This window comes from Anguilla anguilla, chromosome 14 (genome assembly GCF_013347855.1).
Source record: "Anguilla anguilla isolate fAngAng1 chromosome 14, fAngAng1.pri, whole genome shotgun sequence".
Lineage (NCBI taxonomy): Eukaryota > Metazoa > Chordata > Actinopteri > Anguilliformes > Anguillidae > Anguilla > Anguilla anguilla.
In genome coordinates, this window is record NC_049214.1 from 7,111,607 (window position 1) to 7,123,665 (window position 12,059).

Consider the following 12,059-nt stretch of genomic DNA (forward strand, 5'->3'; position numbering starts at 1 on the left):
ATGGGTCGTATTTTTCATAAAATAAAAAAACACACAAACTATATGATTAGAATACGGCTCTAGCAACTTCACTGCTCAAAGACTGAGTAGCATAATTCTGGAAATCAATGTCATGTCATATCAAGCTACGGCTGAAATGATGCAATGAGTGAAAATTTCAGAGTGAAAATTTAGCATCTGGTGCATCATCAATGAAAAGGGAGAAACGAATGCCCAGTCAAGAACAAAACATTAAAAAGACCTGAAAAGTTATGCAAGATGCACCTGTGGGGTGGGTTACATCTACTGAGTTCTCTGAGCTGCTGTTTGAAGACGGCGTGGGCGAATTACCTCTGAATATGCGCTTGATGTTGAGGGGTCTGTCTCCATGGGCAGAGGCTTTCCCCCCCTCCAAGCTGAACCCCAGGCCTGCAGAAGTCTTCTGAAGCTCCACACTGAGGACACCATCTGGCCCCACCTCCACAGCTGTGACACAGGGCAACTCAACATGAGCCTCACAGACATCAGGAAATCAGCACACTGATATGCACCAGCCGCACACACACGTACGCGCACACATACGCACACACACACACACAGACATTAATACAACATTCAAGGGCAACATTTACTAATGAAACTATGTACTGACACAGAACGTGGGCACATTATGACAAAAAGGGGTGTGTCAAAAACCATTATACTCTCCGCCTGCTGTTTTAATTATTTGGATATGATTCATATTCACATGCACTGAACACATTCCCCAGCTCCACTTGCAGCACTCTTTCTGTCCCCCACCTGCTCCTGTTTCCACAACAATGTCTCTGGGACACTGAGTCCGTATTCCCGTTCCAAAGGACACTTCCGGTCTGGGTGAGGGGAGCTCACTGTCCTTTCCCTTTCTGATGATGACCAGGGCCTGTTTGGGCAGCCGGGCCTGGTGAAGGCAGGACAGAGCTTCGGCGTGTGTTGTCCCTCCAAGCACAGTGCCATTGAGAGAGATGATGCCATCTCCTCGCTGAATGGTACCTTCCACACCAGCAACCCCTCTGGAAAATACCCTGTGGACCTGGCCATTGTAAAGAACAGGTATTTGTTCTGTTAATCCTGCTAAATCTTGTACATGTATGGGTAAATGCAATATTTTCACTACACATGTATATCAAGATTTCCACTTAATTCCGTACTTCAATCACAGTTGTCATAATGTATTACTCTCAAAATTGTAACCAAACTACACAACTGTAGAAGGTGATAACATTTTTTTCCAATTCAGACAAGACAGAACACAAGGAACAATCAATCCTCATCACCTCATATTGAGCTACTCTGGTAGAAAGCAATCTGTGATGCAATATATTGTCACAGGCGGTGCAGTGAGCTACACTTGCGTGAGCACAAAGCTGTCATTACTTTATGTCAGGAACAAACTGCCTTGACATTTTAAAATACAAACAGAAAAGTGCAGAGATCTGCCTAAAAGTGTTGAGGTAATAATAAATTATATGTTCACTGTAGAACACCTTATAGATCACACTGGTTGCAGTTCGCCTGTCTAACACAAAGGGGAGACAAAGCATGTATTTTCAGAGGGTGTACTACAAGTACATCATTAATTCATCAATTGATAATAATGAATCAATTTGTGAACATATTATTTATTCATTCATTCATTTATTTATTTATTTGCTTGTTTGTTTGTTTTCTTATTTAGCTGGTCACATTTAACTTCAGATTATTTAATGACAGAAGTACATTTTCAAATCCAGAAAGAAAGTTATAATAAGGCATGGAAAAATGTATACTCTCATCTGAACACACGGCAAGGCAGCAGAATTTACACAGCGCACACACTCAAGGAAAACAAACATACTTTACATACCGTGACGGATCTCTGTTCCAAGTCAACTCCTCCTGCAATACTGAATCCAAGACCGGAACCTTCCTCTTTGGTTAGAACCACAAAGTAAATATCTTCTGATACTTGGGTGGTCTGATACAGAAAAGTTGTCCAGACAAAAAGAAAATATTATTTTTCACAACTTCACCAATGACAATAGGACATTTTTCACTAGATTCAAGATACAGATTTTGCAAGAGAAGAAAAAAAAGGGTTTCAAATGACCTTCTTCTTTATCTCAGGGATCATGCCTCTTAAATATCACCAGTCATTCACCATTAGCAGTAAAAAAAAAAAAGAGAACCACAGAAAGGTATACTGTTTAAGCATGGCTGAAAATTGAACTCAGCCTGGGTGTGTGCACATATATATATATGTGTGTGTGTGTGCGTACACCAAGTTTTAAATGCACATGAGCATTTGTGTGCAGCATAGCATGAATTACTGCACCACAGTCATATAACTCAATGTAGAAGTTGGCATAGCGATGCGATCGCATTACCTTGGCAAGAGCCTTGACTTCCTGAATCAAGCACGGCACATCTGCATTCTCCGTCAAGGAGGTAAGAACTCTCTGCAACTTATTCTGGTGGAGGGGGGAGATGGCCAGCTCACCCAAACTACCAACCGAGCACACAAGAGACAAGAATATGGGTTTCAATTTAAAATTTCAATTCAATACCGCTAAGGTTATACACAAAAATGCTCAGGAGAAAGTCATTAATCATTACTCACAAATCTATAGAAACCGCTCTCATAAATACACATACAGGAAGTGACTTTCCGTTGTTAAATTCCTGTTGTGTGTTTCTGCTTGTTGTGTAGGGAGTCTGAAGCAGGCAAATCCACTGATATTCCCAATACTCACCTTTAAACTCACTTTTTCCATGATTTAATTTACCAAAACATTCCAAGGTGTAGTTTTTACAGTTTGAACAGAAAATTTATTTTTAAGTTTTATAATCAACTCTGTAATCATTTGTTAAACTCACTAACACTATTAGTCAATAGTGTTTAATTGCAACATACTATAATTCCAAAATAGCCGTTCAGCACATAAACATAGCTGATAAAAATAGATTACTTTTGATAAAAAGGCACATGTCTAAGTGAGATAGAAATTAATTAGTCTCAACATCTGCCCAACTTACCTGATGGACCAGCTGGCATCTGCAGATTGTGTCCCATTGGTCTGGTCTCCATGTCTCCCAATGCTTCTGCAGGACGTCCCACTCTTGTTCACCTTGGTGCGATCGGTCCCACTGTAGGCCTCCGGCGGAGGTGCCGTGGTCCTCCTGGATTGACCCTCGCCTGTACTGCTGGCAAAATTATCAGTGCAAAGTTTGTCAAGGTCAGGCATACTCAGCGCCCTCAGCTCTCTCAACTTGGAGCGGGCCAGGCCAGAATGGGTCCGGGGGCTCCTGGTCCGTACTGCGGGTGAAGCACCTCCCATGGCCTTTACTTCTTGGAGGGACTCGCCGTCGCTGTCCTGATTTGGCACATCGAGGTTCGAGAAAGTCACAGTAGATGGGTGATGAACAGGCTCTGATGGAACCTCAGGACCTTTGTCAGCGCAGGAACTTAAACTGCTTGTCAAGGAAGGGCACTCCGTGGACTGGGGGCATCCTGGCCCAGTGTGGCCAGGTGACCTCCTGCTCAGAGGGGGTTTGCTTGGGAGAGCGTAAGACTGCACATCAATGCAGGCCATAGCAGGCCTGTCAGGGCCAGACAGGTTTTCAAAAGACTTGATTCTCTGCTGGACGGTCAAGGGGTTGTGGCCCGAAGACAAGCTGGCATCTGTGGAGCAACTTCGTCTCTCTGATCTCACATGCAGTGATTTGGATCTGCTGGCCTTAGATTTTTCATCCATCTCATTTTTGGAGACTTGTCCAATGACGTTGCCTGATCGGCAGTCATCTCTGCAGACCTGCTGTTCTCTCGCTGGACAAGGTGCATCTGAAGTCACATCATTTGGGGCAGTATTAAACAGTTTTCTGCTGCCTGGAGGACTGGGCGGTTTCCCCTCACTTCGGTGCGTTGTGGCAGTAGAACATGACAAATCCGTAGTTCTACTGAGGCTCTTCTGTGTTGAAAGTGCTGTTTGTCCTCGATTGGGGTCTGAACTAACAGGGTTGACATTTTTCTCCAGAGACCCCTTCCTCTCCAGAGTGGGAGTGGACATTATAGAAGAAGGTGAGCAGGACGAGGATGAAGACAGCCGCACCTCAACGAAAGTCCGCTGAGTGGCTCTACTTTCAGTCTGCTCCTTGCAATTTGAAAACCTTTGAGACCCCCGGTCCTCTTGGGCTGGGGCTGAGTCCTTTCGCCCATCAGCTGGAGAGTCCCTGCTCTTATCTGCAAGTGGCCTGGAGTGCAATTCATTCACCTGAGAATCTGCGGATCCTGCCAACGGGGAACCCTGAGTAGGCATATTCTTTTCTTGTCTATGGGCAGTGCTTTTTGGTGAAACGGTGCCGTTTTTCTCCAACTGTTTGCTTGATTTTATGCTGCACGCTGATGGCCCCCTCTTGGATTGGAGTTTGGGAGATTGCACTGGGGAAGGAGAGGCCTTTCTCTGAGTTGGACTTTCGGCCCCTGATGGTTTCACAATGTGCTGGTCCTTCGTCCTGCTTTTGATGCTGAGGCCCTTGAGCTTGGAGGCCGAACTCATTCGAGACGTTTTGTCAAGTTTGAGCCTACTGCTTGACTGGGATGAACTGAGGCTATCATTCTGAGATTTCCTCCCCAGGGTCTTTGAACAGTGGCTGGTGGTATTACTTTGTGTTTGAGACAGCGCAGTCCTTGTTTCGAGAGAGGTCTGTGCCCTGTCCCTCTCCCTGTCTTTTACTGTCAATGCGCCCAATGCTCTCCCACTGTGCTTGCCAGGATTAAGGGAGCCACTTGCCTCTACTGAACCTGAATTACACAATGACTGTGGATTAAGAGATTTATTTGAAGTCAGTGATGTGTGCACTGGCAACTTCCCTGTTCCATTCTGCGTTCTTGACATAGTGTGACCGCTAGATTGCGTGACAGAGGACTCAACTTTCCTTACTGGGACAGGTGCTGTGCCCTGCTGTAAACATGTTGGCTTCATAATAGAATGTGACTGATTGGTGATAGCGGTGCTGTCTTTCTTGGCACAGGCTCCGAATGGCTGGAACTGATGCTCCAGGTATTCACCAGAGTTTGCATTATGCTCTGCTTTCAAGTGAGAAGGGGAAGTCGAGTTTGAACACACTGATTTCTGTAGAGAAATGGAGGGCTTTTCCTCACCTGCATCAAACGAGAGAGCTTCTTTCCCTTGTTTGGATGGTGAAGTACACAACCCCTCTGTGACCTTGGAATCCTCAGCCTTGCTGCAGCTGTTTTCACCGTAACAAATCTCCACCTGCTCATCATCAGAATCCATCACCTGCTGATCACGACTCTGAGGCTGATCAGGGCACTGTGCTCTGTGTGCCTGGTCAGCATTCTCAGGAGTAGAGTCGCTTTCTGACTCGCTGTCATCTGCCATACTGTACATGCCCTTTTTTCCTTCAGATCCCCTGTTTGAATGTGGAGCCTCCTCCCCACTCAGATTGCTGAAGTTCCTGGAGTAACTGTTAAGAAATGCTTTACTGACAGGGACTAGCTGGCTTTTACTTCCTGTATTCAAAACTGAGAAATCCAGGCATTGTTGGGGTCGAGATTCAGTGGATTCACATTTGTTTTCCTTCAGGACAATGCTGTCCGCTTCACAAGAGGTATTTTCACTACTGTGTAAATCCAGACTGGCAGTTGTGGTCACACAATTGTTTAAAAGTTCATCAGGGGAACTTAGCTCTGTTATGAAATCATCAATATTCGTGACTGGCAAGTCACTCTTATTGTTTGTTTTATCAGGCTGTTTTGAATTGTCCGCCAAGGCCTCTGAATTCAACGTGGAACCTTCAAAATGTAAAGACCCCTCCTTCAGACCTTCAGTGCTCCCATCCAAAGCAGATGTGGAGCAATCCGTCTGTAAATGATCTTCATTATCCGATGACAGGATGAGACAAGACAGTCGATCTACAGCTGAGGGACAAGAAGCACAGTTATAAAACATAAGGAGCTGTTGTGCAAGTTTAATATACATTTTAATGCAAAGATTTTGGGACAGTGACACAATTTTATTTGAATGAATAATGAATAGAAGGTTAAAGTACAGATTGTCAGTTTAATTTGAGGGTATTTACATCCATATTGGGTGATCCATGATATATTATATGTTGTGTATCTTATGTGTGTTTGTGTGTGCGTGTAAAATGTTTGCCTTATAACACAAAACACAAAGGCAGTGGACTTATCATATGGTGTTGTTTAAATCTTTTTTTTTCAGTAATACTAAAAAATGTGCATTCATTCAACAAACTAGAACTTGTAAAATGTATCTGTAAGTGACAAAATATGTTGTCCAAATATATTTTGGTTCTGAATTTCAAATAGAGATTTAAAACCTTGTTGCCAGGCATTTTTAGCATTAAATATAAAAATACATGCAAGTAATAGCAGAACATTAAACCACCTTTAAACCTGTAATTAAAAGTTGACTTCAAGTCAATTTGCACATTGGCTGAATGCCCCTCCTAACTGCAAGTACCAAGTGCAAGTTACAGAATAAATAAGTAACCGAAAGTGATTTTAAAAAAACTTTCAGGTATACACATAATCTATTGTAACAAGCTGTCCAAAGACCATGGCAGCAGATAAGCTTGCCTGCTGGAGTACTACGACATTGTACTGACATTGTCTGCTATGTGGCAGGTGGCTAAACAGTAATAAGTTCCTCAAATTAAAACTCAGTGAACTGAATCGACTCTAAGATTTTCAATGTTTTTTATACAAACGATCTGATGCAGTCATTTAGGAACATTGTAAATCAAGGTATGGTTGCTAGCCATTTAATATCTTCTCTCCAGTTTGTCCTCAGTCTTTAGTGTAAAATCTGACTGCTGATGATGCATAGAATAGAATGCACAGAATTCCTCTGAGGTAGAGTGACTATCTCTATGCAGTGTTTGCCTTAAGACAGTCGTTTTATACATATTTCACAGGCCTAAATGTTTAAAAATAATATCCACAAAAATGTTGTCCATTTGACAACATTACAAATATTAAGTTGTATCTTCCAAAAGTAATCTTCAGTTACAGGCAGCAAAGGGTAATGTTTAACCTAACATATTATGAAAAAAGGTACAATCTGACATAATCAGGCCATCTTGTAAATTTAATCTAAATTCCCTGTGCAATTCTCACTTAGTTATATGCATGCGGTTCCTATCTAAACCACAGACCTAAAACATACATATTTTTAAAAATATTTATGTTGATATATATACAGATTAGGGTAATAATAATTAGTAAGTTAATAAAAAAAATAATAAAAAACTTTTTTTACTAAATTGGCAGATTGTTTATATGCTATTTTGCCACACATTATTTTGTTATTTAAAAAATCTACGCCAAAAAAATAGGACCAATGCAAAACGTTCAAACCTGATTGTCAGCCAAATGTAGTTCAGCAAGGAAAATACTTAATAAGTGAACTACTTATGATCATTAAAGTACTTGCTGAATCATCCAATTCCATGACCTCCTTCAGTTAGAGAAGCTAGAGTCCTTCAAGATTTAAATAAGCACAGACATAAGGCTAATAAGACAGGAATTTTCAAGTGAAGCTACTTAAGAACTGAGGAGAAGCAGGTTATCATATTTAATTAGCATCATTAGGATGATTCACTTAATAAAAAGTGTTTCTAGCTTAAATAATCAATTAAAAAGAGTGTCTTTCTGAAAGTTAAAGTCTGTATTATTACAAGGTGCCGGTGAATGATTGCAAAGGAAAGTGGAGGAAACAACTCTACTAATCTACTGAATCTATGGAAACCCATAAAAGAACAGTCATCATTAGCACACATGCTAGGCTGCTTACAGCTCCCTTAGAGAAGGAGAAGAGGAGTGTCAGCATGGAGAAACCAGCTGAGCTCCTGCATTATTGTGCAGTGTGCAGTGTAGAGAAAGAGAGGCTGAGCTATTCAATCCAAACCGGCTTTAAGTACATGACTGTGACAGAAATGTGCAGTTGTCACAAAAAATATGATATTAATGTTTGCCATCGCGATGAGTTCAGGTCTACAAAAACGTGTTTTTTAAAATAAATACTTAAAATGTGGTAAGGGGAGTTGTGCGTGTGTTTGCAGGTCCAGCTGGAGCTGAATGGAGCACCACAGAGGTAAATCTAACACTGTAAAAGCTAAATTCTGTAACCTATTCTCACTGATGACAGCAAGGCACAGTACCCTTTCCTGCAATTTAATTAAATATCTAACCAATAAGAGGGGTCATTGCATGTACCATTATCTACTGGAATAAAATTTTAGGGTTAATGCAGCCTTGCTGGATGTACAGTTTATACAATTCAATAACACCAATTTAAATGAAATCGGAAAAAAGAGAACATGTGTGATCATTACTGTTAATGATCACCCTATTTTCTCCAGCCATCTTCTAAGCCAGAAAAAAATTCAGGTGGCACAGGCTGTAGTTAAATATTTAACATCTCTCTAACCTTGTTTATTATGGGGTTTTGAACTTTGTCACAAGATAGGTATGGTTTTTGTTTTAGTTCATTCAGTATTTTTCTATGGTACATATAGAAACATGGAAGCATACATATCTCAGTCTTTCGCTTACAGTAGTAGGTTTTGGACACTGTTGTGCATGGCCCCTAACTAAACCAAGGTCATACTGGATGTCCAAAATGTGAGTTCATCAGACATGTGACTCATTTGCATCAGAACATACTGAACAGTATGAAGAAAATGCAAGAGGAACTTATTATTCAGGTAGTCATTAATGCTGTAAGTTACTGCATGAATAATTAACTCAAAGTAAAGTTCTAAAGTGACATGTCTGTGTTGTCCAAATGAATACATACAGCAATGAGTATTACTGCACTGATACGTGCAGTGAAATTTCTTCACTTGTAATGGTTTATTTTCTAAACCAATGCAAACACATAATGACGAGAACAGGCCATTCAAACCATCTTTACTCAATAAGCAATAAATGGACTTTCAATTTATTTTTGGTATATGCTGTATTTATAGCAAGTGTTTAAACTGAATGTTCAATAATATGAAAGAAAATCAGCTAAAGAGTTCTCAAAAATGGTACAATACACTATAAAATCAATAATACCCAGGTCCATTAAAATGCTTTTAAAGAGAAACATCATCCAACCACGAGAGAAACAGAAGCTGCACTCACCTGATACTGGCTTTTTAACCTCTAAGGTGAGGGTTACTGGAAGGTTGTGCATCAGATCGCAGATCTCCTGATAGGAAGAAGCACAAACCAGAATGTCTCCGATGGCCACAACTTCATCCCCGACACACAGCTTGCCCTTGGATTCCTGGAATGTGGTCATAAAAAGGGGAACAGCACCGATGAATGATCCTCCCTTCATGTGAGGGTAAAGTCTACAGCGACTGTATGTTATCAAAATACCACAGGAAGTGCGAGAGGAATCTCAGACTTTGACACTAGTTCTTTATAGCAATCAAACACAATGGGGAAGTATAATGAAGCTCATGTGACTAACCAAAAAAAGTAGGGCTTTATAAGTATACAATCACACATTTCTAATATTTTTCATTAACTCATTATCTTAACATGCACTTTCTTCACAGCCCGGAGTGTTTGGTGATGTATAACGTGCACTGCTAGCTGAAGATTAGCAGAATGGCATACTCTCTCTGCTGCCCCTCCAGGTCGTAAACCAGTGATCAGCACTTTCAGAGGGGAAGAATTTATCTCCAGGTCCAGGCCAAAGGACTCTGAGCCGCTCCTCTGTAAGAGCACGGTCTCGATGGTGCACACCCCGGCCAGCTCGCTGGACTCCGCCCTCTTGCAGTGGGGCTGCGGGCGAGCCGGGGGCCGCGCCCCACTCTGGGCGGGCTGTGGGGGCGGCTCCTCCCCCTTGGGGCGATGTGGCTGGCCGGGGCACTCGATGCTCATCATGCTCTTGACCCGCGTCACCGCCTTGTGCTCCAGTTTAGGCGAGCGCTTGGACTCGGCCTCTCGCTGGGGGTCTTTCTTCACCCCCAGGTTAGCGGCCGCCCCTCCCTCCTCCTGCTCCAGGCTGCGGATGGGCATGAAGGGGGACTCCGCCCCTGGTGGGGGGGGCTGGGCCAGCGCTGCGGCTGCGTTGTCGCCGACGCTCCGTTGTAGCTCGCGCCCGTCGTGACTCCCCCCTGGTTCTCCAGCGGACACGCCTACGGCCACGGCTGGGTCTTCCGGGAGAATCCTCCTGTGCCCCGCCCTGCCCCAGGCCGCCGTGTCGTCCCTGGCCTGCCGCACGTCCTCGTCCGAGTCGCTGCCCTCGCCTTCAGAGCAGACGATGCGGCGCTGGCGCAGCAGGGGGCTGCGGACGGAGCCGGGGCTGCCACTCGCGCTGCCCCGGTGGGATGCGTCCGCCTGCGGGGCAGCTGGGCTCGAGGCCCTGCCACTGCCATCTGCGGCTCCACAGGCCATATCCTTCAGTGCTGCTGGAAGAGAAACGACAGCTGCCAATACTTCAACATCAAGATCACAGCCTCATAAGACAAAATGAACAAGATTCCACAAGTATTTATGAAATAAGTTTTCAGAAGTATTCATGGAAGAGTAACAAATTCTTGCTGCATAGAAATCTACCTACAAAAACTTGATTCAATAAACTAGAATGCTCACGGATTGGGAAATGAAAAAAATGAATATTTAACAGACAAATATCATGGTCTATGGCTCAGAACTGAATTCTGACTACATCAATGCCAATTATGATCAACAACCCCACAAAAAAGTTAGCCATAAACAAATTTCCAGATTGCCAGATTGCACTGCCAGCTTTAGCCTTCGAGAGGCCCTAAGCAACATTTGATTTGGGGGTCACTTATGTCACTCCCTGGGTCAGGCTGGATCTGCCTATATCATTTGGAGTTGCAAACTAGGAGACAAATATACATAGGGGATAAAATTTTGTACCTGCATCATGGGGCAATGTTCCATTACCCTCGATTGGGGCAGTACAGCTCTTGACACGGTGCAGGATGTCGCTGCTGGAGCTCGTCACCATAGTCTCAGAGAGAGAGGTCTGGCTGGGGACATCCTGTGAGAAGTACTGAGAGAGCTCTGCCTCAGAGCTCAGAGATCCTTGCTGTAGAGACAGAGAAAGATGACGGTAAACTTGAGAACAAACAGGTAATCTGATACTGAGGAAGTCATTCACAGCAGGTCATCATTTCTGGACAGGTTCTAGTATCCCAAGTATATCAGAACACCAATAGGCACTCAAACTAAATGAATCCAATGTTAGTAATATTGACAAATGGTAATTTTTTCACTTAAAGTTGAAGAAAACTAAATACAGTTGGTACTCAATCTATTCTTGAAGATTGACAGCCCTTATGCAGCAGAGATGTAGCTTTTAAAAAATAAACTCTTAATTCCTCTAAAAATATTTTTAAGCAATTAAGAATAAAACTACACACCCAGAAGCAGCAGTTATGCCAAAGCTAGTACTGAGAAATATAATATTGCAAGAAGCATGTATTTCATGATAAAGCTCCCTGTTACCCTGCTGGCTGGCTCCAGGAATCTCCTCATGGTCCAGCTGAGAGAGGAGGTCCCATCGCTCTGCCTGGCTCTGATGACTGGTGAGGGGGTCTTTGAGGGTAACCCTGGTCAAGAAGGGCAGACTCACAGTTAGACTGCTGTTAAACTTTAATCCAGCAAAGCTATGGTAGAAAAACAGCGTCTGTGATCACTGCACACACAGATACAGGCACACATACAGCAAAAACATGGTGCATACAGTATGAATGTTCATTCATTCAGAATGCAAAGAAGATATTTCATTCCATTCCCTTCTTTGTTGTGTTGCTCTCAGGTTCTCAGCCGATCACATACCCAATGTGTGAGATGAGTGGCTGTCCTTATTCAGGCTCTCTCTCTGTGTGGTGCGAGTGATGGCTTCATCCATCTCTTGTTCAGAAACCTGGAGGATGGCCAGAGAAACATGAGAGGGAAATATAACACAAGATAAACGTGGTGTACATTTACTACTATCCTGCATTCCCAATCATTACTTGATAGTGTAACTGCACATTTGTGT

The 12,059-nt window shown here is 43.0% G+C and overlaps 1 protein-coding gene across 1 annotated transcript in view; it reads right to left on the reverse strand.

The window, feature by feature from the left end:
• The window catches only part of LOC118213214 (PDZ domain-containing protein 2-like), a 59,783-nt gene that overhangs the window by 2,044 nt on the left and 45,680 nt on the right, over positions 1-12,059 (reverse strand). Inside the window, exons 15-24 of the mRNA XM_035392010.1 lie at positions 11,855-11,942; positions 11,522-11,625; positions 10,931-11,102; positions 9,656-10,452; positions 9,173-9,317; positions 3,034-5,938; positions 2,385-2,502; positions 1,865-1,975; positions 781-1,051; positions 331-465 (exon numbers count right to left, since the gene is read on the reverse strand). Of these exons, the coding sequence (XP_035247901.1) occupies positions 331-465; positions 781-1,051; positions 1,865-1,975; positions 2,385-2,502; positions 3,034-5,938; positions 9,173-9,317; positions 9,656-10,452; positions 10,931-11,102; positions 11,522-11,625; positions 11,855-11,942 (4,846 nt within the window). The remainder of the gene's footprint in view (positions 1-330; positions 466-780; positions 1,052-1,864; positions 1,976-2,384; positions 2,503-3,033; positions 5,939-9,172; positions 9,318-9,655; positions 10,453-10,930; positions 11,103-11,521; positions 11,626-11,854; positions 11,943-12,059) is intronic.